We start from the raw sequence: 26599 nt of genomic DNA on the forward strand, positions 1-26599 counted from the left end.
GGTGAAAAGGAACGACAGACTGGTGTGGTTATGGGATCTCTTAAGTGTCCTGGGATTGCTTTGCTAATCACTCTGTAATGGTTCCAGGGTTATTAACTCAATATGTGCCCAGAGAGGCAAAAAAGTCCATGAACCAACTTTCCAGTTAAGGTTTCCATCTCACAAAAAAAGCCACACTTGCATTTTCTCATCAGCAACAGACTGAAAGATGGAAGCTGAAGCAGCATCTGCCTCTTGTGAAAACAGATAACAACAGATGGTTCCATTCAGTTGATCCTTAGTTGCTTCCTGCACAGGAAACCTGTCCATTAATTTAATCTTTGGTGTACAGGCAGGGCCTTGCTGATGTTCCTGTCACAGCAAGTGTGTGGATGTCAGACTTTCCGCAGATTTGTGACTGAGTTTTCCATTTTCTCTAATAAAGGAAAATCTTGCTGTGTACTCCTGAAGTCTCCCATAAGCTGGTGGGTTTAGAGAAGGACAGGGAGCTCCAGTGAGCTCAGGGAGAACCAAGCAGCATCACGGACAAAGCAGACGGGAACTCGACTGGGTGAACATTAATGGAATTTATTGACAGATGAAACTGCCGTGTCTCCCCCGTCTTTGGGCGGATCACCGTGCACCCTGAACCGATACAGGCAGGTGTAGTCCGGGTGGCCCCAGTTGCTCAGCACTTGCAGCCTGATGTAATTCACGACCCCAGGGAGCTCGTTCTGCAATGACAAGAAGAAATGAGACACCTTTTTGTCTCTGGCCTGTGAGCACTGACAGAAGTGCGACGGCCTCGATCAGCAGCTTCCTTCCTGCTGCCCCGCGGGGGCTTTTGACCTGTCGTGGTGCAGATGTTCTTATCCTGCTCTGCGCCATTGGGCCATGAGAACAGCAAAGGAAGAAGCAGCGACCAGGTGCCTCAGCAAATACACTGGAAAGTTCTCTCCTGCTTTGGGGTACACGCTTCCACAGTCAGAAGACCCAGTGCTGGTGTCAGTAAAATGTCTCGTTGCCTTCTCTAGAAATCCATGGAAACAGAATGGCCTCCCTGTCTCTGGCCATTGCCAGCACCAACAGAATCCTCAGGAAGCCCAGTATTTCTGGTCTTTAACGGGCAGACCAGCAGTTGTGCATCCTACGGGATGTGGCCGCTTGTGTGCACTTAGGATCCAGACAGTCAAGCTGATTCCAGCTTCAAATGTGGTGCTTCTAAGCACTGAAGTTTAAACCCACAATGAAAGAAAAGAAGATCAGCAGTGCAAGCATCCGTCACCAGGAAGCTGAAGCAGGAGAAAGGCCAGCATGGCACACGCTCAAGGACAGGGCTGCCTGAAGCCCTTTGGCAGGGAAGCCTCTCTACATCCAACCGCATTTCTCTCCTACAGTTCTCCTCCCTCTGTGCCCTCATAGCTTCAGCTGGAAGGTCTGACTGAGATTCAGCACTGTCAGGAAAGTGAACTGTCCCAGGAATGTTCCCTGCTCCTCATGTTCTTCCTTGAAGCCCTACAGAAAGATGGGTGGAGGAAACAAGAGTGTCTGGTGCATCATGAACTTCAGTCGGTGAAGTACAGGGCTATTTCAGCTACGTAGTCCAAGGATGATGAGCACAAGGAAAAGACGAGAAGCTGCAGGTGGGCAGCACGCCACACTTGCCCACTCAACGAGTCCAAGCTGGCAGTCAGAAAAGGAGCAGACGCTCCCAGTGAGAGGGAGGTAACCTGAGGATCAGAAATAGCGCTGGGACTGGAAGCCAAGAAGGTTTAGGACCATGCACTGTCCAGCTCCTTTTCCCTGTAGCTCCTGGAGTAGCATCCTGTCCCAGAAGCTTCTTTTTGAGTGGTGCATTGAATAAAAGAGGAATACAATGGGAAGGGAGCAACTCCAAGGAGCCTGTTTGTTCTGAGAGCCAGAAGGAAGCTTCAGGTCCCAGGACTCTTTGACCCATCTTCACCCCCTGCTCAGCAATGCTGTGCAACCCCTGCCCCCCACTCCACAGAAATCACTTACGTAGACAGCAAAGTCCTTTGGAACTCCGGAGATGCTTTCTCCATGGAACGCTGTCCCTGAGACATGGTCCATGGTGACGGCTCTGGGAATGAGTGGCATGGACAGCTTGATGAACACGTGTCCCTGACTCCCTGGGAAGGGCCAGCAGTTTCCGGGATGATTTTCTGCCTGAAAAGACAAGAAATACTCAGCAGGGAGACACAGGAGGAGAGCAGGTCCATGCGAGAAGGGGGCAGGAAAAGAGGCTTCGAGGAGCAAAGACAGGGGGGAAGGACACTCGGAGCAGCGTGTGTTGGTCATTCTCCCAACCTTTGTCACGAGGAATATTGCACTGTTGACTTGGAAAAGGCTTCTCAGTTGTCATCCATGTCCTACAGTGGGTTCCCCTTACTGTCATGGCCCCTCTGGAACACACAGCAGGGAGCCATAAAACTGTCTTATGGGGCCGTGGAAATAGGCAAGCCTGTGAACCAGCCTTTCTGTGCTTTCCATGGGGTCTGGCCCATTACAGGCTCTGTCAGTGGGGGCACTTTTAGGGCACGAGGTGGCCCTTGACTTCTCGCCCCTTCTCTCCTACCCCTGGGCACGTTCCAATGCCCATCTTGTCAATCTGGACAGGAAGCGGTTTGGAACTGGTTTGTATGTACGACGTCACTGCACCTGCTGATTTGAGGGCATAATCATCCATCGGGACCTGGATTTTCTCCAGCTTCTCCAAGGCTTGACTGATGATCTCCTGAACAACCTGGGAAGGAACACAAAGGAGAGCGCCTGTTGGAAGGAAAATGACCGGAGCAGGCAGCTCCCGTCAAGGCCAGCCAAGGTGAAGGGGACAAGGCCCATCTCAGATGGAAGGAACGCCCACATTGCCTGGAAGCCTCCCAGGTTTGCTCTGCTCTGATTGATGGGATCAGAAAGGGGGGGCTGCTCACTCCAGTGCTCTGAATGCTGGAGCTGCGGGAAGGGGCTTTTCCTGTGGAGAGGCCCCAGGCCAGGCAGCACGGGCAGACAAGGCTTCTGGGCATGAGATAGGCCTGGCTTAACTCTGCACTGCTGAGACCATTCTTTCTTTCCAGTCCTCCCTTGAGGAGGACCCGAGATCTGGACGCAGAGGAAGGTTCGACTCAGACAGCTGTCATTCCCGTCACGCTCTCTCTTCCCCATAAGAAAGTGTGGAGCAACAGGAAAAGGAAGCGTGGCCATGGCAGCACTTGTTCCAGCAGCACCAGCCTGTTGGCTGTGACAGGGAATGGAGCAGGATACGTGCTGGAGGGAGGATAAAACCGCTGAGCAGATCCTTCTGCCTTGTGCCCTTACCCGTCCGGTAAAGCCTGGGAGCTTTGCCTGCTTCAGTCCTTCCTGCAGAGCCCGCTCAGCCACATCCTTTGTGCTCCAGCGCAAGTGATAAAGCTGTTCCTGGAGCTTATGGAGCTGTTCTGGCAGTGGCAGGGTTTCACTCAGGTCTGCAGTGGTCCAGGGGGTTAAGGCGCCAAGTCGTCCCACATGGTAAACACCTGTCAGACACACACCAGAGCTTAGAACCTGGTCTAAGGCTGGGCTATGCCTCGGGCTGCCCGCTCCCCTTTCAGTGTCTCTCCCAAGTGCCATAGTTGTCTCTCCTCTTGTTGTCTTTGACAGTGGCCACCATGGCGTATGGGCTCCGCAATAGATGGACGTTCCCTGCCCTGGACTGTGCTCCTTGTCCTGCAGAAGATTCTCAGCCCCTGGGGCAGGAGAGCTCAGCCACGACCTCTCTCTGGGCTGAAGAGAACTGGCTCAGCCCTCCTGGGGAAGGCAACTCAGCCCTTCCTCACCCACACCCATCCCGCTGGAGCAGGGACTGGCACAGCTCTGCCGGGGACTTCTGCTCTTAGCTGAGCTCCTCTGCTCACAGCAGGGGAAGCAGAACAGGACAGGATGGAGCCCCGAGTACCTCCTAAAGCACCGTACTCAGGTCAGAGCTCTGCATAGACTCGCCAAAAGAGAAGAGAGCAAGGAGCAGCACCAGGGTCTTTGCCTTCAGCGCCTTCATCTTGCTGCAGAGCACATAAAGAAAAGGCTGGTGAAGCTGGCGGTTCCCGTGCAGATCAGCAGCAGACTGGAGAGCAGCACAGGGACTGCAGCCCTTGAGCCTGGCGTTCCTGCCGTGTGCATTGGCTTGGTCCTGCACCAGCTCGAGTCACTGCTGGAGTTGTCACCAGCTGCACCAGTGGGGGATTTGTCATGGCAGCAATTGTTTCGTTAGGGACAAAGGGCTCAAGATTGACTCCGGACTAAGAGCAGGAACTGCAACAAGAGCTGTGGCCACACTTCCCATCTGTGGGGCTGGAGATGGGTTCTTTAGAAATGGAAGGGACATAACAAACGCCTGTTTCTCCTGCCCAGCATCCGATCGGCACTTGCTCCTGTTTTCCTCCCTCTCAAGAGAAGGTTCAGCCTGTGCCCCTACAGTTCAACAGCTGCCAGGCGGGGGGTCTGTGTCTCCCCTCTCGCAGCGTTTCTTTTGCAACCGGATTATCTCTGGCCCTTCTCTTGGCAGAACTGCAGACAAATGCAGACTGGGTAAAGAGGGAGGAAGGGCACAATTTATAACCTTTGAAATAAGGAGAAGGAGACTCGAGAAAAATACAAGAATTCTGAGAGGCTATGCAGGGAGAAAATTAGAAGGGTCAAAGCCCAATTAGAGCTGGACCTAACTAGTGTTGTAAAAGGCAACAAGAAATATTTCTATGAATATATCAGGAACAAGAGGAGGGTTAAGGAGAATCTCCATCCCCTGGTGGATACAGAAGGAATCATAGGGACAGAATATGGGGGAAAGACTGAGATATTAAATGCCTTCTTGCCTCAGCCTTTAAGACTCAGAACAGTTGTGCTCCAGGCACCCAGCCCCCTGAGTCAGAAGACGGGGATGGGGAGCAGAGTGAAGCCACAATAATCCAAGAGGGAACTGTTGGTGATCTACTGCAGCACTTGGACATCCACACGTCTATGGGGCCAGATGGGATCCACCCAAAAGTGCTGAGGGAGCTGGCAGAGGTGATCACTGAGACCCTTTCCATTATCTACCAACAATCCTGGCTAAGTGGAAAGGTCCCAGTTGACTGGAAGTTGGCTAACGTGACACCCATCTCCAAGAAGGGCCAGAAGGAGGATCTGGGGAACTACAGACCTGTCAGTCCGGCCTTGGTGCCGGGGAAGGTCATGGAGCAGATCATCCTGAGTGACATCAGGCAGCACATAAAAGACAACCTAGAGATCAGGCCCAGTCAACACGGGTTTACAAAAGGTCCTGACTGACCAGCCTGATCTCCTTCTATGACAAGGGGACCCAACTAGTAGATAAGGGCAAGGCTGTGGAGGTTGTGCACTTAAGACTTCAGTAATGCCTTTGACACTGTATCCCACAGCATCTCCTGGAGAGGCTGCAGCTCATGGCCTGGATGGTGTATCTGCGATGGATAAAGAACTGACTGGAGGGACGGGTCCAAAGAACTGTGGTGATCGGAGACAAATCCAATTGTTGGCCGGTCACAAGTGGTGTTCCCCAGGGCTCAGTACTGGGGCCTGTTCTGTTCACTGTCATTATCTGGATGAGGGGATTGAGTGCAGTAAGTTTGCAGATGACACCAAGTTGGGTAGGAGTGTTGATCTTCTGGAGGGTGGGAAGGCCATACAGAGGGTTCTGGATCATCTGGATCATTGGGCTGAGGCCAACTGTATGAGGTTCAACAAGGCCAAGTGCTGGGTCCTCCACTTGGGTCACAACAACTCCAGGCAGCGCTACAGTCTGGGGGAAGAGCGGCTGGAAAGGTGCCTGGCGGAAAAGGACCTGGGGGTGTTGGTAAACAGCAGATGAATATGAGCCAGCATTGTGCCCAGGTGGCCAAAAAGGCTATAGCACCTGTCTTGTATTAGAAATAGTGTGGGCAGCAGGCCCAGGGCAGTGACCGTCCCCTGTACTGGGCACTGGTGAGGCTGCATCTTGAGTCCAGGGGTCAGTCCTGGCACCTCATGAGAAGAGAGACCTTGAGGTGCTGGAACAAGTTCAGAGAAGGGCAACAGAGCTGGTGAAGGTGCTGAAGCACAAGTGTGATGGGAGTGGCTGAGGGACCTGGGGGTGTTTAGCCTGAAAAAAAGAGACTAATGGGAGACCTTCTTACTCTCTACAACTGCCTGAAAGGAGGTTGTAGCATGGAGGATGTTGGTCTCTTCTCCCAAGTAGCATGTAATAGGACAAGAAGAAATGGTCTCAGCAGGGGGGATGTCTCCAGCCTGCAGGGAAAGAGGTGCAGGGGATGCCACAGCAAAGGACAGGCTGTCGTGGAGATGATCAAGGGATGTAAAGAGGCTGAAAGGCCCCACCAGACCTGAGCTTCTTCTCCCCTTGGCTATGGCTGTTGTCTCCACCTCTGATGCCTGTGAGGAGACACCTTGTCCTTCCAGCACAGGGGCCTCATGGCCTCCTTGTTCCCAGACAGGAACCTGGCAGGTGTGGGACCATTGTCCTGCCCTTGGCCTTGCCCAGCCCCACATCACACTGTCCCAGGAAGGGCCCTGGCCAATATGGGAGGGACAGGATCTGCCTTCCCAGGGGCTGGGGGTCAGGACTTGGCCCTTTGGTTAAAGAAACACAACAAGGTTTACTCAGCATCAGAGACACCTTTCACTTGCTTACTATTTGTTCTGATTCAAGCTTTCTGTCCAAACTGACCCTGGGGATGTTTTCTCAGTTGTGTCCCTTAGTTGGATTAATTAACATTAAGAGAAACGTTTAAATTTGGACCTGAGTTTGACTTCTTCATCTTCCTCTGGGGTCTGAGGTCCATGGACTCAGCACCAAACCCACCAGAGGGGTCATTAAAGCGCCTTGGGCTGCTCCTCTGCTGCTGAGCTGGGCTGGGCTCCTGGGACAGAGGGAGCTCATGGCAGGCGGCAGCGCTGCAGAGAGACAGCTCTGCCCAGGAGCAGCTCCTCTGCACAGCGCAGCAGGGCTGAGGGCTCTGCCTGCAGCACCGAGGGCAGAGGAACCAGGCAGAGAGAAGGGAAAGGCAATCTGGGGAGGGAGGATGCTGAGAGCTCAAGGAAGGTGAAATCTTCACAGCCATTGAGACAGCAAGCCTCTGGCTGTAGGACAATGCAGCTGCTGTTCCTAGAGGGATCTCCTGAAGTTGGCACATCCTGCAACAGATAGGATCTGGCAGCATGGCACTATCAGTTTCTTCATTGTGGAAGAATATGGGCTCCTCCTAGCGAGAGATTCCTTCTACACCATAATAGACCCAGGACAAGACAGCTCCTTTCTCCTGGATCAGTTGCAGGTGTGTGAAGCCAGGTGAGCACCAGAGGTGCCCCGGGCTGTGCTGCAGAGCAGGGTCCCTGCACCCAGGGCTGTGCCGGGACAGGGACTCTGCCGCCTGCCAGGGTCAGCGCTCAGCCTGCCCGGGGAGATCCTCACAGTGCTGTGGGGAGAAGCTGCTGGGGAAAGGAGCATCCCCCATAAGGGCAGGAGAAGTGCTTCTGCTGTGAGAGGGTGCTGTGTGGGTCAGGGCTGCTCACAGCTCCACATCACCCCCATAATTTTTCCAAGCGGATGCCTCAAAGACAAGGGTCACTGCAAGGATTACCAGACAGACAAGGAGCTTTCCTGAGCTTGTCAGTTTCCTATCCCAAGGGGTGGTGGGTACAGGAAAGGATAAAATGAAAATGAGCTCTCATGCTTAAACAAGTCACTGACACTCCTGAACTGCAGCTTTGAGTGATCAGTACATCTGCCAGAAGGCTCATAACATCCCTTCACCACCCCTCTGCCTCTGCACAGCACCTGCATCACCTTTGCTGGGCCTGTCAGCCTTAGTCTGACCTCTCCTGACTTCCCACCTGCAAACAGGAAGATGCCCCCAGGCAGTGCCCTGTGAACAGGCAGGATCTGTAGGGCCAGGGGGAGGGCACAGAGGGTGGGATGGTGTCTGTGAGCACTGACAGGGAAGAGACATGGACAGGGAAACACCGCCCAGGGGGAGAATCTCCAGGCAGCAGGGAAATGATCAGAACTGAGAGGAAACTAAACCCGGAATTGTTATGGGAGGGAGAAAGAGAAAAGTCCCTGTGATCCCCTGCAGTGCAGATCCCTCCTGTGAGCAGCCCCCTGGCCTCCTGTCCCACCCAGCAAAGCCTCTGCCCTCAGGGCCGGGGGCTCCAAGGCATGGAGCAGCTCCTGTGCAGCCAGAGCTCCAGTTCCTCTGCAGAGCACAGGGGCTGAGAGCAGCTGCCCGGCAATGCTGGTGTCTGGGAGGTGGCTGCACAGCTGGGGAAGGGTGACGCTGTCTGAGTGCCCGGCTGCCTCTGCCCTGGCCTCTCTCACACCCACCCTCACCGCATTGTCCTTCTTGCTCCCCTGCTCTGGGTCACTGCTGTTGGGATCTTGTTCTTGCTCTCAGGCTCTCTGGGGATGGCAGTTTCAGCTGCAGAGTCACAGCCTGATCTTGTGGGTCCTTTCCTGCAGGTGTGTCCATGGGAACACGTGTCCAGCTTTGCTCTGACCTGGGGGCTGTGGGCAATGCAGCCTGTGGGGCTGGGGAATGAGCTGAGTCTCCCTGAATCAAATGCTGTCAATAGGACTCTTGCGTGTCTCATTGAGGTTTTCTTCCTAGCTGTGAGTTTTCCTCCAGAACGCAAACCTGTCCTACAGCATCTGTGTGTTATCTGGAAGCCCCATGGAGAAGCACAGAGATGCTACAACAGATAAAACGCTGTTTGGTTTGTGAAATGAGCCCTATGTGTCCTGGGCTAAATGTGTGGTTCTGAGACCTTAGGAAAGGGTGAGACGTCATGACCTGAGGTGGATCCCTCTGCCCTCTGCAGTTCCCAGTGGTTTTTCAGGGTAACATGGGAGTGTGATCAGAAAGGTGCCAGCCCAGGGCAGCTGGAGCAAGACAGAGGGACAGAGCAGCTGCCCTCGCTCTGCACTGACCCACAGGCATCCTCTGGTCTCACAGGACTCGCTCTGTTCTCCCTGAGTGCAGCAGAAATGCTGAGGGTTTCTGACACCCAAGAACACTCCCCAGGGCAGGAGGTGAGAAGGAGCTGTAGAAACACCCAGCCTATCAAACTCAGTTTCTCAGGCCTGGGGGTACAGATGCTGACAGTCCCTTCTGCATCAGGAGCGGTTCCAGCTGACGAAGCTGAACCCCAGGACTGGCCCCTGTCCCACCAGCCCAGGGTCAGGGTGACTTCTCAAGAGCCCCTAGGCAGTGACCCTGCTCTTCATTGCACACTCATCAAGCACCGACGAGGGCTCCAGCCAGGACGTTCTCCTGGAAAAAGAAAAGTGTCTGTTTGTGTGACAGGGTGGGAGGGTCTGTGGGAGATGGCTTTGGTTTTTCCCAGAGAAGTCTCCCCTAACTTGTCACTGTCTTTTCCTCCTTGCACAGGTCCTCATGCCCACAGGCACCAAATGTCCAACGGCAGCTCCATCACCCAGTTCCTCCTCCTGGCATTCACAGACACACGGGAGCTGCAGCTCTTGCACTTCTGGCTCTTCCTGGGCATCTACCTGGCTGCCCTCCTGGGCAACGGCCTCATCATCACCACCATAGCCTGGGACCAGCACCTCCACACCCCCATGTACTTCTTCCTGCTCAACCTCTCCCTCCTCGACCTGGGCTCTATCTCCACCATTGTCCCCAGGTCCATGGCAAATTCCCTCTGGAACACAAGGGTCATTTCCTTTCAAGGGTGTGCAGCACAGCTCTTTTTGTTTATCTTCCTGATCACAGCAGAATATTGTCTGCTCACCATCATGTCCTACGACCGCTACGTTGCCATCTGCAAACCCCTGCACTACGGGACCCTCCTGGGCAGCAGAGCTTGTGTCCACACGGCAGCAGCTGCCTGGGCCACTGGGTTTCTCAGTGCTCTGCTGCACACGGCCAATACATTTTCACTGCCCCTGTGCAAGGGCAATGCCCTGGACCAGTTCTTCTGTGAAATCCCCCAGATCCTCAAGCTCTCCTGCTCACACTCCTACCTCAGGGAAGCTGGGCTTATTGTGGTCAGTGTCTGTTTAGCATTTGGGTGTTTTGTGTTCATTGTGGTGTCCTATGTGCAGATCTTCAGGGCCGTGCTGAGGATCCCCTCTGAGCAGGGACGGCACAAAGCCTTTTCCACCTGCCTCCCTCACCTGGCCGTGGTCTCCCTGTTCCTCAGCACAGACATGTTTGCCCATCTGAAGCCTCCTTCCATCTCCTCCCCACCCCTGGACCTGGTGGTGTCTGTTCTGTACTCAGTGGTGCCTCCAGCAGTGAACCCCCTCATCTACAGCATGAGGAACCAGGAGCTCAAGGATGCCCTGAGGAAACTGATGGCTGGATTATTTTATGAAGCAATAAACTGCTCATCAGTTTCTGCATAATTGTTATAGTGTAAATTGTTGCAGGCCCAGCCTGTCCCTCTGTATTTTTTGTTGCTACTTGTGGTTTTTCACATGTGATAATTTTGTCATCCCCTTAATAATTCACTGTTTTCTTTGCTTACTGAGGGGCTGTGTAAATGAGAAGCTGTGCTCTGTGTGTGTTTAAACAAATTAATAGGCCTTGCAGCATGTGTTTTCTCCTGATATCCTTTCACCAAGGCCTGTTTGGAGCTGCAGGGAACTGTGAACTGTGGGGTTTCCTGTGCAAGGACAGGAGTTGGACTCAATGATCCTTGTGGGTCCTTCCAACTCAGGACATTCTATGATTCTACGAAATACCAGGTCAAAACCCCATGGTTTTGTTGTGCAGATGAGATGTAAACACACACATGTCCACTGTGTGCATGTGGTGAGATGAAGCAAGGGAGCACAAACGCTGTCAGCTATTCCTTGGGGTGCCATAAAGGTCAGTGGGACAGAGATGGTGTTCAGGGGTCTCTTCCAACCTGCTTTATTGTAGGATTCCATGAATCTTTTCCTTGGAGAGCTCTTTCAGATCAGAATAGACAGAGGAAGAAGAAAAAAAAAAATCAGAGTCAGAAGCAGAGATGTAAAATGCCCCAGAGTAAATACAGCAGCTCCTCTGAGGAACATTTCTCCACTCAAACCCTTGATAGGAATCTACTGGACACATTTGATGAAACCAGCTTAGTTTGACCTGCTCCCACACTGGACCACAAGCAGGGTGATGGCTGAGTACGATGCCATGTGGTCACTTGTGTCTCAGGAACTCATAGTCCAGTAGGAAGCCAATGGCTGTGGAGGGCACTGTGAGGTCACTTCTGCCTCTGCAGGGGACAGGCCAACAGCAGGAACATGGCTGGGAAGGGACTGTGAGGTCACACATACGAGACGAGCAATTGGGCCCGATCAGCATGGCTTTAGGAAAGGCAGGGGCTGCTTGACCAACCTGATCTCCTTCTATGACAAGGTGACCGGCTGAGCAGATGAGGGAAGGTCTGTCGTGGGGGAGTGAATCCCTCAAATCCCTGTTCAATCCCCTCATGTACAGCGTAAGGACCAGAAAGGTTGGGCAGAAGTGGGACATGGAGAAAAATGGTCAGGAAAACATTTAGATGCACAGAGAACCCATCAACATGTTGGCCTGGTCTTCTCTTCTGAATAGGCCCAGAAGACCTGGACAGCATTTGCTGTGTCCCAGAAACTTGCCTGGAAGGTTGAAATATAGAGAAAACTTTTGGTGCAGGAAGGGGCAGACAGGAGCTGGTGGAACTGGCTGGTGTGACCGTGAGACATCTCTCAAACACCTCAGAAAAGTCCTGGCTCTCAGGGAGGTTGCGTGGTCCCCTGAGAAAGAAAATATCAAATAGGATTTATCATGGAACCATAGAATAACTGTGCTAGGAAGAGACCCTTAAGATCATTCAGTCCAACCATAACCTAAATCTGGCACTAAACCATGTCCCTAACAGCCTCATGTATAAGTCTTTTAAACACCTTCAGTGATGGGGACTCCACAGCCTCACTGGGCAGTCTGTTCCATTGCTTATAAACCCTTTCCCTGAAGAATTTTTTTCCTAATATCCAATCTAAACCTCCCCGTGTGCAACTTGCGGCCATTTCCTCTTGTCCTATCACTTGCTACTTGGGAGAAGGGACCAACACCCACCATGACAAAACCTCTTTTCAGGTAGCTGTAGACAGCGATAAGTCTCCTTTTCTCAAGGCTGAACAGCCCCAGTTCCCTCAACCGCTCCTCATAAGACTGGTGCTCCAGACCCTTCACCAGCCTTGTCACCCTCCTCTCATCTCTTTCCAGTGCCTCAATGTCTTCTTTGTCATGAGGGGCCTAAAACTGACCCCAGGATTCAAGGTGCAGCCTCACCCGTGCTGAGTACAAAGGGATGATCACTTCTCTAGTCCTGCTAAAACTCGGGTTGAATCAAGGCTTGAACACCTTGGTGTGACCCAGTTTGTGACAGGTTGGACTGCAAACTCCTGAGGTCCCTTCAACCTCAGTTCTCTTATGATCCCATTGTGATGTTGGGTTCTGTTTCTACCTGGAGCAGAGCAGACGATTCTGGGGCCTCAATCTGCATGTGCTGTAGGTGACCATCTAAACCAACATCTCAGCCAGTGAACCAGCCAACACCTCAGTGTGAGTCGCTCTGGGCAAAGTGCGAGGAGTCCTGGGCAGGGAAGGTTTAGAGGGCATGGGGTGCTATGCAAGACACAAATTGATCTTGGCTTCATGCCTGCAGGCCCATCAGATGTCAGTTAATGTCAAAGAAAACAAGAACTGAAGACAAAGATCGAAAACAAAGGATGGTGTCAACATACTCTTTTTCTATCTATCTATTTCTTTATTTATTTATTGATGTATTTTAAAGTCCTTGCAGGGGGGTTACTTTTCTTTGAAAAGGAAAGAGTTTTTCAGAACTGGGCATGGATTTAGGACACAAATGTCTTCAGCTCCAGGGACACAAACACCTGGTGCCAGTGTAGATGCCCCGGGAAACCCTGCTCAGCCTCCACCTGCAGTGCAAGGTGCTCTGGTCTCCCCAGGTCCTGTGTGATAGATGCCAATCCCAGGACAGCACCTCAGGTACACTGGGGCCCCTGAAATGACACTGGCTGTTTATGGTGAGACACCTGCTGACTGATGTCTGCCTGGAAACACACACTTTTTTGTCGTTGTTTTGTTTGTGGTTTGTTCTGTTGTTGTTGTTGCTATTTTGGTTTTGGTTGCTATTGTTTAGTTGGTTTGGGGGTTTTTTTGTTTTGCTTTTTTGAGATTTTTGTGTCTTTTGTTTGCTTGGTTTGTTTGTTTGATTGGAGATATTTGTTTAGTTGTTTGGTGGTTTGTTTTTTTTTTTTTGTTTAAATATTAAGATTTAAAAGAAAAAAGCCAAAAAGTGAATTATGGGGAAGTGTACAAAGGATAGGAGAAGAAATATTGGTCTTCCCCTGTACTTCTGTTACCAACACTCCATTTCATCTCCATCATCATTCAGGAGTTCCCATCTCTCCTGATTCAATGTCCCTGTCAAAGGACAACTTTCCAGCACTGTCTGGACGTTTGCCCTTCCCAGTGCTCTCAGGTTTCTCCCCCACTTACTCTTTGGTCATTCAGTTCCTCTCAACTGTCTGGTTTCTGCTTAGAGCTTCAGGGAGTTACAAACTTGCCCCATTCTTCAGAGCTCTAATTAACATGGCAGTCAACACATTAATTGTGTTTATTTCTATCCTTTCGTATCTCTCTGTCTAAAACAGTTCCTGTGTGGATGTCCTTAGTGGATGGTGGACCTCATCAGATCCAGCTTGCACACACAGTTGAGGAAAGTGTTTTGCTGTTTATTAAACTGTGCAGTGTTTGCACAGGAGAGCAGGTGGAGCTGGTGCACAGGAGCTGCAGCATCTCCTGCGGAGCTGAGTGGAGAAGTCTGATGTGAGGAAAAGTGATGCAATCTCTGGTGGCCAATGAGGGAACCGGCAGACTGGGGGTGGGGGGTGAGGAGCGAGGTTGTCCATACAGTGTCCAGCCTCAAGGGACTGTTCTCCTGCCTGTCCAGATGTCTTCAGGAAACCCTCTGGATCAGTGTCCATTGTGGAATACTGCTGTCACTTCTTCTATACACTGAAAAATGACAGAAAATACCCCGGAAAGAAAAACCCTCCTTTATGAGATCTTCTTAGAAATCTTCATCACTGAGTGTCCCATTGAAACCTCTCCAGTTAGTTCTACAAGTCTTGAAGATTTTAACGATATTACAGAAAGAAACATGGCTCGTTAGGGCTTTCTGTGTTTTAATGAGCCCCATGGCGTATTTGTTGCTGAGTCCATGAACCTCAGATACCAAGCACAGACTGAAGAATCTGCTCAAGAAGTCCAAGTCAGAAGCAAACTCCAAAGTACCTTGAAGCATTAAGGCCCCACTGAGGGCTGTTACTGACAAAGCTTCCCCAGGGACTCGTTAGAGCAGACAGTTGGAGGCTGTGATTGCATCAGGCAAAGGCAAAGTGCAGCAGCTCTGATGCTGAGAAAATCCTTGATTTGTTTGATGAAGGACAATGGCCAAGCCTTGAGCCCCTGCCCCTAGGAAGGGAGATCCTGTCCCTCACGTGTGGCTCAGGGCTCTTCCTGGGGCTGTGGGGAGTGTGATGTAAGTGAAGGACAACGGTGCCATACCTCCCTGTCTCCCTGGAGGGGTGCAAGGAGGCAAAGAAGCCCCATGGCCATGACGACCGTGTCTTTTCTTAGGCCTCGTTGGCAGAGGCATCAGCCGTAGCCAAGCGGACAAAGACCTTGGATCGTTCAAGGATATTCATGCTCACTCTTGGCAACCTCCACCACAGTCCATCCTACACTGTCCCAGGCCTGTGGCTGTTTCCCCACGGGCTGCAGACACCCCATGAGCTTCCCCACCTTGTTCTCACCCCAGTGTGTCCCCACCTGTGCTGCTGTCTCTCCATGCTCACCCGCTGTTCCTTGGAACATAAAGTAATGGCTGATCCAGAGTCTTTCTGAACATCTACCCCACTGCACTTAGAATGACATTTCTTTATCTTGAGTTCCACTCTGGACCTCCATAGCTGCAGTTTCTGATGGTTTTCCTTTCTCATGTTGTTTCCCTCTACCAAAAAACCCCAAAAAGTGCCATCATCTTGGAAAGGGATTTTCAACATTTCTGAAGCTACTACTACTCTTTCTTGTCATGGTTTTACCACAGCTGGACTCCAAAGAAGTGCTTGGTTTCGCTGACAATAGACAAGGTAAATTAAATTAAGAAAATATACTCAGTGCAATCCCTCATGTAACTCCAGTCACATGGAGCAGCCAGTCCTGCAGAAGGGAGCACCTTGGTCCTGAACAGCCCATCCCAGCAAGAGAGAGCAAAAGCGCAACAGGCAGAAAGGCCCAAAGGCCAACTGCAGAATGGCAGAACGGCAAAAGGCTGAACTAACATTGAACTCCTGACAGAATGAAACTTCTGAATGGAACTCACCTAACTAGCTGGAAAACCCAAAATAATGGATGTAACAAGCAGTGAAAGCCGGCTCCAGCCTTAGACTGAGCATGATGCTAATCATAGGGAATATTTCATTGATCAGCCTGCATGTCGATCCAGGTGCTGTCCTGTCTGTCTCCCCCCCTGCCAATTTGCATCTGCAGCTGGATGGCCAAAGAAGTCCTTGGTTTCCCTGATAATAGCCAAGACATCAGTGAGTTCTGACATTCCCTTCATACCAGGTGCTAAACACTGTAAAGCTGCTAAAAGACAAAATTAACTCTATCCCAGGGAAGAAACAGCGTTATCTCATCTAGGCAACAAAACTGTACTATCTATGAAGGAGAGAGGTTCAAAATTCATGGAGAAAATTAACTCAGTTTGTGGGAAACTGCAGCGGGTCTGTGGAATCCTTGACAAAAAGTATGGGGGTAGAGATCAGCCTTGAAGATATTAAGGTTTGCCTTTGAGAAGGATGGGAGTAAAGGAGTACCCGTGAGAGAGGAGAGATGTCCCCGTGAGAGAGAAGGGGATAGAAGAATAACATGAATGATAGCAAAATTAACCAATGAGATGTTAGTGCTGTAACTTGTAACCAATAGTGAAAAGACACTATACAAAAGAGTTGTATAAAAATGCACTTGTAGCAATAAATGGCATCTCTTACTTTCATCTTGGAAGAACTTGGTCCATGTCGTTTGTCCGTCTCAACCACGACATCAGTTCAGTAAAAACAGCACATTTCCTCAGCCTCCCCTTCCCCAGGCTAACAATGTTTGGCTGTCTCAGCATCTCCACACATGATGGAGACCTTCTCTGGCCACATGACAGCTCCTCTATGTTCCTCCAGAAAGGGGAAGCTCACACTGGGACACACCGCTCCAGATGTGACCACACCAGTGCTGAGTCAAGATGGACAATAACTGCCCTTGTCTGGGTGGCCATGCTCCTCTCAGTGCAGCCCAATGTGCTCATGGTCATACTCCTGTTTAGCACCACTGAAGGATATCCTATCCCTACCCAACATCTCCTCCCCACAGGTGTCTCTTGGGTCCATGGAACCACCTCAGTGACAAGGGGGAGATCACTGCCTGTATGGGGTGGAGGAGATAGGGTCTGGAATGAGGGTCCTGGGGCAGTTTCTCCTGGTTCTTCATGCAGCAACAAGCTGGGCTGGATATTTGGAGAGAGGAACTCTTCCTAAGGGCCTCAAATGGGCATGGGGATGGTCTACAGATCCTGCATGCTGCTTTTTCTGGTGGAGATGGCAGAGGCTGCCAGCCCTTTAGAGGACCCAGGACAGGCCTTGTCCTTCCTCTCATCATAGCGGGACCTCAGTTCTCCAGCTCGGCCCCAGCTCAGGAGCTTTGTCTAGAAGTGACTTTTGGGGTAAGGTTGACAAGAGGGGTGCATAAGTTTGTCTTAAGGACATGTGATGAGCACCAGGACTGAAGTACCAGAGCAAAATGATGTGGCTCCTGGGTGAATACTTTCTCCAGTGCAAGTCCTGACACAGGGTCCCAGACTTGCTTTCCATGCCACCCTTCACGAGGGATGATGCACTAAGGGATGGCAAGTGGGGGACACCAATCCTTCTCCAGCTACTTCCCAGGCCTGGTGAAGCACCGGGACAGCAAGGACTTCTGGCCCTGCACCCTAAGCTCTGGGTATAATCTTGGGCAGCTGAACACCAGCATTTTTCTCTCCAGGGCCATTTCCAGACCAGGTCAGCTCCTGTCTGATCTCACTCATCCCTCCTCTGATCTGCTCTGGTGCTCCTGGCCCCTTCCCTGTGCTCCCTGGCACTGATGCTCTGCAGAGCAGGTTGGCTGCAGAACCCTGGGGTGACTCCACACTGGTTGTGCTGCTCAGTGAGGGACACAGATGCAACTGGATGGGCTGCAATGTCACTGAGCTCTTTCCTGGGGGCCTAAAGCTCTGGAATGGGCTCAGAGCATACCTTGGGACTCATTTGGTTCAGCAATCCCTTCTTTGTCCTTCAGGTGCCTGGAGACTGGTGAAGGAAGACGCATCCTATCCCCTTCCCAGGGACGGAGGTAGGCTGACCAGCCCGTAATTCTTCAAATTCTCATTCCTGCCATTCCTGGAGATGAGTTTGACATCTTCCTTTTCCAAGGACCTCAGAACTTCTCTGATTCTGCTGTCACTTTTGAGAGCACAATCCAGAATCATGGGCAAGAGTGATGTAGCAGACAGGAGCACTGGCAATGAGCCTGTCCCAGCAGCTGAGATGAATCTCACTGGGCCACTGAGGTTTGTTCCTGCAGTCACACACAGAAGTGCCAGGGTTCCATCAGGCATCTGTATCTGAGCAGATCTCAGGACTCCTTATGCACCCACGAATACTCAGAGACAGAGTCTGTCCCTTTTACACACAGAGGCAGGAGTCACAGTGTCCCTCTGGCCTCCTGTTGCCATTCCCAAAGGATGGGAGGCACCTCAGCCCTGTGGTGTGTCACCTGCTCTGCACTCATCTGAGATGTCCCACGTCATGAGGAATGGAAACGGGGACACTGGTTCAAGGAAGAAGATCCCAGTGCTGTATTCATGCAGTTAACAATGGGATGTTACTCCCAACATGAAGTGACCTTGAGCTGCTGTCTGTCCCACAGGCCTTCATGGAACCCCCAGGAACAGCTGATGGCGTTTGTGCTCATTTGAGTTCAATTAATCTTGAATACCTGATGTGCTTGCTCACATCTGACCTCTGCAATGCAAACATGGGCTGCTGAACTGCTCACTCAGTGTCCCTCTGTGGAGGGAAAAACAGCCTCTCTGAGCTGGGGTGAGAGGCCAGGGCTGCAAATCATGGCTGTGAGGAGCAAGTCCATGATGACGGCTTTGGGGCACCTTCTGCAGGGTGCTCAGTGCTCTCGGGCACAGCCCAGACCCCGCTCTGCTGGTCCTGCAGGTCTCTGGCAGGAGGTCTGGGTGTGAGAGGACACTGCTGTGTGCCAGCCCTGCACACACACACTGTTCAGCTGCACAATGGTGTTTTATCTGTGGCCACTTTCTTGGGTGTGTTCTTGAGGGAAAACTTTGTAAGAAGAGCTAAACCTTCAGGCCCTGCCCATAGGAGATCACCTTTCTTTATGGAAATCCTGTGATGGAGTCCAGCTCTGTCACAGCAGTGCCCATTGCCTGTCCCTGCCTGCGCTCACAGCACTGACACACAGCAGGACGGGGACCGAGCTGCCAGAGCACTCAGGCCTTGCACCAACACAAGGAACGAGAAGGAGAGTGTGGAGTGGAACGAGAAGGAGAGTGTGGGAGTGGAACGAGAACAGCTCTGGAAGACCAAGCGCTGGTGCTCCCTGGCAGTGCTGCCATGCTGGACACGTTTCCCCTCCTTCCATGCACACAGGAACTGTGTTACGTATTCATGACAGTTTTAGGAACGCCTATACATATTCATAACGTGTCCCCGAGAAGGCGGTTCTTATTGCAAAGAGTTCAGGAGACCATTTCCAGAGTCTTCACCTCCGGCTCCTCCTGGTTGCAGCTGCGCAGTGATCGTGACCCCGGATCATCTTTCTCTGTACACGGTCACCTTTGGTCCAGTGTGATGAGTTGGTTGGGACTCAAACTGCTGAGGGGGTGTCATCCCCATCCCTGCTGCACAGGCAACCCCAGAGTGCCCATGCAACCCAGGTGTGATGTCACGGCCCGTGTTCCATCTGCAGCGCTGCTGCCCGGCAACACCCACAACAAAGAGAATCCCACCAGCACTGAGCAAAGCCCATCCTGTCTTCCCTTTTCGCTTTCTTACCGCTTGCCCTGTTCCCAGTCCAGCCCTTGTATCCCATTCCCCGTGCCTTGGCTGCAAACTCCAACCTTCTCACCTGCTCCCACCAACTCAGTCCCATCTTTCCCTTCCAACTTTTTTTTTTTTATGAAGGTCTTGAAGAAGAGGAAAACTGCGCTGCTGGAGGTACAGCCCCCACTGCCTGGGGGATCGCGTGGCATGGGACCCCACTTTGGGGAGCTCAGGGGCCAGGAGATCAGTTCGCCCTCTCCACCCGCCCCTGCAAGGCCACGGACTGGGAGAAGCCCTTCTGAGCTGCTCGTCCCCTGCTGAAATCGAGCATCTGTTCCTGGGGGACACGTCCCCAAGGAGCCCAGGGCACCCCGGGCTCGTGTCAGAGGGATGCTCAGCGGGAGCAGCTGCTGCTGCCCAGAGCCTGAGCCCGTGCCTCCTCTGCCCCTTTCCAGGTTGGAGCCAGGGCAGCCCAGCCCTGCCCGTGGAGCAGCGCAGAGGCAAAAATCCCACCTGTGCAAGGTAAGGAGCTTCTGGGTCCCGAGGCAGGTGTGGGGCTGGGGTCTGTGCCTGGAGCACCCCACAGGGCAGAGATATGGCAGCTCACTCCTGCCCTCTCTGCTCCTGCACATCCCCAAGACCGCGTCACTCCCAAATCTGCTGAAGGGCACAAAGCGCAGGATCCACTGGCTGCAGGTGCTGGCTCGTGGGTGCTGGTGGCCCAGGAGCTGCCCAAACTCCAGGCAGCTACTGCTGGGGACATACCATGGAGTCCTGTCACACCATAGCTCTCCCTGGGCAGTGAGAGAGGTCATGGGTGCTGAGACCCCCGTCCCACAGGTGTGCTGGGCTGGTCAGGGCAGGACCAATGCACTTTTCTGCTTGTATTTTGGCTTAGGATACAACACCTCTTGCTGGGGAGCTGCAAGTCCGGCTGCTGGGATCAAGGAAGGAGAGATGGAGGAGAAGATGGACGTAGATGTGATGGTGGAAGAACAGATGGAGGTTGATGTGATGGTGGAGGAAGAGATGATGGATGTGGACGAAGAGACAGAGGAAGAAATGGAGATAGATGCAGAGATCGAGGAGGCAATGGATGTGGATGGATAGCTGAAGATCAAAGATGGACGTACCAGCAGCCGGACAGGAACATGCTCCCCAGCCACTGCAATAATGTTGGTGGGTGGGTTATACATTAGACAGGAGTTTTAGGGTTTTTTGTATTTAGTTGTAGTTGTTTTTTCTGTGCATAGTTTTGTTTCTTTGTGTGTTTGTTTGTTTTGGTAAATATATTGATTTATGCTTTTTCAGACCTGTGCTCTCTGTCATTTTCTTGTATCTGCAGAGCTGTGGTTTCCGCTCACTCTGAGTTCCTGGGGCTGGAGGTGGCTGGGGGTGCTGGCACGGCCAGCCCGGGGACAGGGGGTCCCTGTGCACAGAGGGGTCCCACTTGCAGAGACATGGCAATGGGCAGCAGTGGGGTTGGTTCATGAGTTGTTGGAGAGTGGTGTCCCCAACAGCAAAGCTGTCACAAGCAACGAGTGAGCCATGAGAGCCCTGGGCATGGCTTGTGCCAGGATCAGGGAGAAGGTTTTTCAGCTGTCGGTGCTGCTGTTCAAGGCTCTGAACCTACACATGCGCAGGGCTTTGGAGCTGTTCCCCACCAGGCTGGTGTCAGGACCGGAGTTGCTCCCAGCTTGCAGAAGTGTCCGGGCTGGAGCCAGTGGGAGCTGTTCCTCTCCTCTGGAGGCATGCAAGGATATTCAAGGCCTTCTCAGATGGTGGGGCCCAGCCTGACACACAGTGCTCCAGGTGAGGCTGCACCAAGCCTAGACCCAGTGGGACAATCCCTTCTCTTGGCTGGCTGGCCAGGCTGTGTTTGACGTCCCCAAGATGCCGTTTGCCCTCTCCGAGCCAGGGCACACTGCTGGCTCCTGAGCCGCTGCCCCCCCAGCACGCCAGATCCCTTTCTGCAGGGCTGCTCTCCAGCTGCTCCTCTCCCCATTTAGACTTGTGCAGCTGGTGCCCCCTCCCAGGGGCAGAACCGGCATTTGGGCTTGTTACACATCAACCCATTTGTCATTGCCCAGTGCTCCAGTCTGTCCAGATGGCTCTGCAGAGCCTCTCGTCTCTTGAGAAACTCAACACGGAATCACAGACTGGTTGGCGTTGGGAAGGACCTCTGGAGATCATCTAGTCCAACCCACCTGCTAGACCAGGTTCACCAGAGCAGATGGCACAAAATGGCATCTACGGGTGTTTTGAGTGTTTCCAGAGGAGGAGACTCTCCGTCCTCTCCAGGCAGCCTGTTCCAGGGCTCTGGCACCCTCACAGTAAAGAAGTTTCTCCTCATGTCCAGGCAGAACCTCCTGTGTTTCAGTCTGTGCCCGTAGCCCCTCGCCCTGTCATTGGGCACCACTGAAAAGAGTTGGGCCCATTCTCTTGACACCCACCCTGGTGATATTTAGCAGCATAAACACGACCCCCTGTCAACTTCTCCAGGCCAAACAGACCCAGTTCTCTCAGTCTTTCTTCTTCAGAAAGAAGCTCCAGAGCCCTCATCACCTTTATTTCTCTCCACTGGACTCTCTCCAATAATTCCTTGTACTTTGTAAGCTGGTGGTGAGGGTTTGGATTGCGGGGTGAGAATAAAACCCTGGCAGACGTATTGTTAACCTCCTCTCCTCCCTCCACTTCCCCTTTTTGCCCCTTCCTCTCTGCCCTTCCCACTAAGCACAGGCGATCAGGAGGAAAAGAAGGACAGAGAGAGAAGAGTTGGAAAAATTAAAAACGTTTTACTAATGCTACTAATAAGAATAAAGAAAATAATATAAAATATACAAAACCAACCTTGAAAGTCCCAGCAACTGCAGAACTGGCACCCGAAGTCCTGGTTTGGACTCTGCAGCCAACGGAGCTGGATTCAGTCTGTCACTGGTCTCAGTTCGCAGGGACTCGCAAGGTCCTCTCCTAATTTCGGCCATAAGGAAAAAGGGAAAAAGAAAAGGGACAAAATCCTCGTTATCTCCCACTTTTATATGAAGTATTCACATGAACGGAATGTTATCCACAGTTGGTCAGTTCCTTGGTCACCTGTTTCTCGTTGCCCCTCTCACGAGACGTGCATCAATTGTTATCATAACTTCGCATTCCGTTGCTATGTTTACCAAAACATGTACCTGGTTTTCCAGGAAAATGCAGCTAATATGAAAGCATGATATGGAATATGATATACCCACTCAATACCATGTTCTTTGGCCCAATTGTCTATAAGACTGTTTCTGAAATGAGTACCATTGTCTGATTCAATTCTGTCTGGCGTACCGTGTCGCCGAAGGACTTGCTTCTCAAGGCCCAAGATGGTATTTCGGGCTGTAGCATGAGGTACGGCAGATGTTTCCAACCATCCAGTGGTTGCTTCCACCATTGTAAGTACATAACGCTTACCTTGGCGTGTTTGTGGAAGTGTAATATAATCAATCTGCCAAGCCTCTCCATACTTACACTTTAACCATCGCTCCCCATACCATACAGGCTTTAACCGTTTCGCTTGTTTGATTTCGGCGCAAGTTTCACATTCATGAATAACCTGTGAAATAGTGTCCATGGTTAAGTCCACCCCTCGATCGTGAGCCCATTTCTATGTTGCATCTTTACCTTGATGCCCTGAAGCATCATGGGCCCACCGAGCTAGGAAAAGTTCACCTTTATGTTGCCAGTCCAAGTCCACCTCAGCTACTTTAATCTTAGCAGCTTGGTCCACTTGTTGGTTGTTTCGATGTTCCTCGGTGGCTCGACTTTTAGGCACATGAGCATCTACATGACGAACTTCCACAGGCAGGCTCTCCAGCCAAGCAGCAATGTCTTGCCACAGTGTAACTTCGGTTGCATGATGTGGAGAGGGAACCGTCCCTTTGCACACCCAGCTCAGCACCGGCAGTCGAGGTGCAGGAGGAGCTGTGCTTCAGTGCCCATCACTTCTGAAACAGCTCGGACTCCTTCATACGCTGCCAGTCTCTCTTTTTCACTTGGAGTATAGATGGCCTCAGATCCTTTGTATCCTCGACCCCAAAAACCTAAGGGTCGACCTCGGGTTTCTCCTGGTGCTTTCTGCCAGATGCTCCAGGTAAGTCCATTATCTCCGGCTGCGGTGTAGAGCACATTTTTAACATCTAGTCCAGTTCGGACTGGTCCAAGGGCCACCGCATGAGTTATCTCATGCTTCATTTGTTCAAAGGCTTGTCGTTGTTCAGGGCCCCACTCAAATCTGTTCTTTCTACGAGTCACTCGATAGAGAGGGCTCACAATGTGGCTGTAGTCAGGAATATGCATTCTTCCAAAACGTACAACGCCCAAGAAAGTCTGTGTCTCCTTTTTATTAGTAGGTGGAGACAGTGCTGCAATTTTGTTGATCACATCCATTGGGATCAGGTGACGGCCATCTTACCATTTTATTCCTAAAAACTGGGTATCTCATGCAGGTCCCTTGACCTTGCTTCGTTTTATGGCAAAACCAGCATCCAAAAGAATCTGAATTATTCTCTCGCCTTTCTCGAAGACTTCTTTTGTTGTGTCACCCCATACCATGATGCCATCAATATATTGCAAGTGTTCTGGAGCTTTACCTTGGTCCAGCGTGGTCTGGATCAGTCCATGGCAGATAGTAGGACTCTGTTTCCAACCCTGGGGCAAGCGATTCCACGTGTACTGGATGCCCCTCCAGGTGAAAGCAAACTGCGGCCTGCACTCTGCTGCTACAGGAATAGAGAAAAATGCATTAGCGATGTCAATTGTAGCATCGCACTTCACTGCCTTTGACTCCAGTTCAAATTGCAGTTCCATCATGTCAGGCACAGCAGCACTCAGTGTGCTGTAACTTCATTCAGGCCACGATAGCCTACAGTTGGTCTCCACTCGTCACTAGACTGACGCACTGGCCAGATTGGGCTGTTAAAAGGTGAGCGAGTCTTACTGATCACACCCTGGCTTTCCAATTGACGGATCAGCTTCTGGATAGGAATCAAAGAGTCTCGACTGGTGCGATATTGCCGGCGATGCACCGTCGTGGTGGCAATTGGCACCTGCTGATCATCAACCATCAGCAGTGCTACAACAGAGGGGTCATCTGAAAGACCAGGCAAATCAGACAGCTGTTCAATTTTCTCAGTGTCCACAGCTGCTCTACCAAATGCCCACCTACACCCTTTTGGGTCCTTAAAATACCCTCTCCTGAGGTGGTCTATGCCAAGGATGCATGGAGCATCTGGATCAGTCACAATGGGATGCTTTTGCCAGTTCTTTCCGGATAGGCTCATTTCAGCCTCTACAACAGTCAGTTCCTGGGATCCCCCAGTCACTCCAGCAATATTGATGGATTGCGTTCCTTTATAATTAGAAAGAATTACCGTGCACTGAGCACCAGTGTCCACTAAAGCTTTGTACTCCTGGGGTTGTGTTGTACCAGGCCATAGTATTCGTACAGTCCAATAAACTCTGTTGTCCCTTTCCTCCACCTGGTTGGAGGCAGGGCACCTCTAATTTCTGTTTTGCACAGTCCCTGGGTGTGAACTAGAGCTTCCTCCCAGAGCATCAGAATCTCTCCTGCCCCTTTTGTAAACTGGAACAACCATTTTCCTAGGAGTTTTTCCTTTTTTCTCATGTACTCGTTCTTGAAGTTCTGAGGTAGATCTTCCATGTCACCTATTCATGTTTTCTCTCTGTTTACATAGGAAGAACCACAGTGAACCTCTTTTTGTGGGCTGCCTCTGTCCTCTGTCTCGAGATTGGAAACGCCTTCTCCTAACAGATGAAACATGGGTTCGTACAGGTCGTGAATGGTACGAGTCTGCTCTGAGTTCTTGGATTTCTTGCAACAGCTTTTCAAACCGGTCATCAGATTTTTCACACAGTTTCTCCACAGCAGAGACACAAGCCCATAGAGAACCAGCAAGGCTGTCCTCAAAATCTCAGAGCTGTTCAATTGTGATGGAAATGCTTTGTACTCCTGGTGTCCAGATCATTGATGCCAATGACTTAGCATATGCAGGTGGTGCACTTTGTACAAATCTGCGCCACAGAGGTCGTGTACAATTGATTCTATCTGGGTCCATCTCCTCTTGGCTGTTTGGATGATCTCTTGCACAGCTAATTCTCTCAGGAACTGGATATCTTTCTCCATACTATTCCATTTCCCTGAAGTGCATATACAATCTTCCTTGTAGGGAAGTCTTACTTTCATAGCTGACAGGAATCAGGTCCAGAGGGTAGTGGTGTTAGGGTCTCTTGAAATTGCCCTATCAACGGTGGAATCTTTTGACAGAGATCCCAGCTGCCTGGCTTCGCCATCTTCCAATTCAATTGTTTCTGCCCCATTGTCCCAGCATCGGAGCAGCCAGGTTACAATGTCCTCACCTTCGTGACTACTCAAGTCTTTTCGCAGATCTCTCAACTCACCTGGAGAAAAGGACCATGTGGTGGTTGCTTCCTCTCCTCCTGAAAATGTACGTCTGAAGAAGCAGGCCTAAAAATGGAGGCTTATAAAATGGAAGTGTAAAAATGTAGGACTAAACATTTAGGCCAAAAAACGTGGGCCTAAAAACGCAGGCATAAAATCATAGACTGAAAAATCTGAGTCTACTTTGGGTCAGATCCATTCAAATCTACCCCATCACAACAAGATTCAACAGCCATTTTAATAAGCAAGATACAATCTGAATGCCTCTATAAACTCATATCCATGAAAAAGGTTAAACCACACTGAAATGCCTCACAAAGAATACAAAGCCCTAGGAATACTTACAAAACATGTGTTTTGCCGGGAGCTTTAGCTGCTCCAGCCGCAATTCTTCCAACAATTTCTGGTGAGTTCTTAGGGACTGGAGTGTTGTCATCTGTGTGTTCTGAAAACAACAGAAACACAGAGGACAAAAATAAAGTGGTCAATTCATGAGTTCATATGAATATGAGAATCCCTTTTACAGATACAAATGCAAAATTTTATACGTAACATCAGACTTCTATGGTCTCCACACACCAACGAGACATTTTGAGAATGCACAAGCAGCTCCGTGCAGTGGGCAAGATTGAATCGAGCTGATCTAGGCCACACAGTGAAATGTCCTTGACCACAAAGAATGAGGAAGAAAGTCGATGAAGAAAGAAGAGAATGGGGAATTCCAGCGGTTTGTGGAGAGACATGGGAGGCGATGGGTGTCTGAGATAGAAGCCAATCATGTATTAGTTAGAGGAATGTGGGCAGCGCATAATGTATTATAATTACCCAATCCAAATCATGTCAGTGTATAATCAGCAGTTTTAAGGCTATATAACCTGATGAAGTTTTTCAATTAAACGGCTTCAGTTTATAACTGTCATAGAGTT

At 51.1% G+C, this 26599-nt stretch overlaps 1 protein-coding gene across 1 annotated transcript; it reads left to right on the top strand.

The window, feature by feature from the left end:
* The first annotated feature begins 9454 nt into the window (after positions 1–9454).
* LOC139825893 (olfactory receptor 14J1-like) lies at positions 9455–20329 on the top strand. The gene is made up of 4 exons (XM_071800311.1): positions 9455–10376; positions 12130–12200; positions 19859–19925; positions 20118–20329. The coding sequence occupies exons 1-4, from the start codon at positions 9455–9457 to the stop codon at positions 20327–20329; spliced, it is 1272 nt and encodes a 423-aa protein (XP_071656412.1).
* The last annotated feature ends 6270 nt before the right edge of the window (positions 20330–26599 follow it).

The sequence above is a fragment of the Patagioenas fasciata genome, chromosome 30 (genome assembly GCF_037038585.1).
Source record: "Patagioenas fasciata isolate bPatFas1 chromosome 30, bPatFas1.hap1, whole genome shotgun sequence".
NCBI lineage: Eukaryota > Metazoa > Chordata > Aves > Columbiformes > Columbidae > Patagioenas > Patagioenas fasciata.

Excerpts from the sequence above, each read along its gene's own strand:
- LOC139825893 (XM_071800311.1), top strand. The coding sequence starts at position 9,455 with ATGTCCAACGGCAGCTCCATCACCCAGTTCCTCCTCCTGGCATTCACA. Across the intron at positions 10,377-12,129 it reads ACTGATGGCTGGATTATTTT|TAGACAGCGATAAGTCTCCT; the intron begins ATGAAGCAATAA and ends TTCAGGTAGCTG. Across the intron at positions 19,926-20,117 it reads CTGGCTGCAGGTGCTGGCTC|GATACAACACCTCTTGCTGG; the intron begins GTGGGTGCTGGT and ends ATTTTGGCTTAG.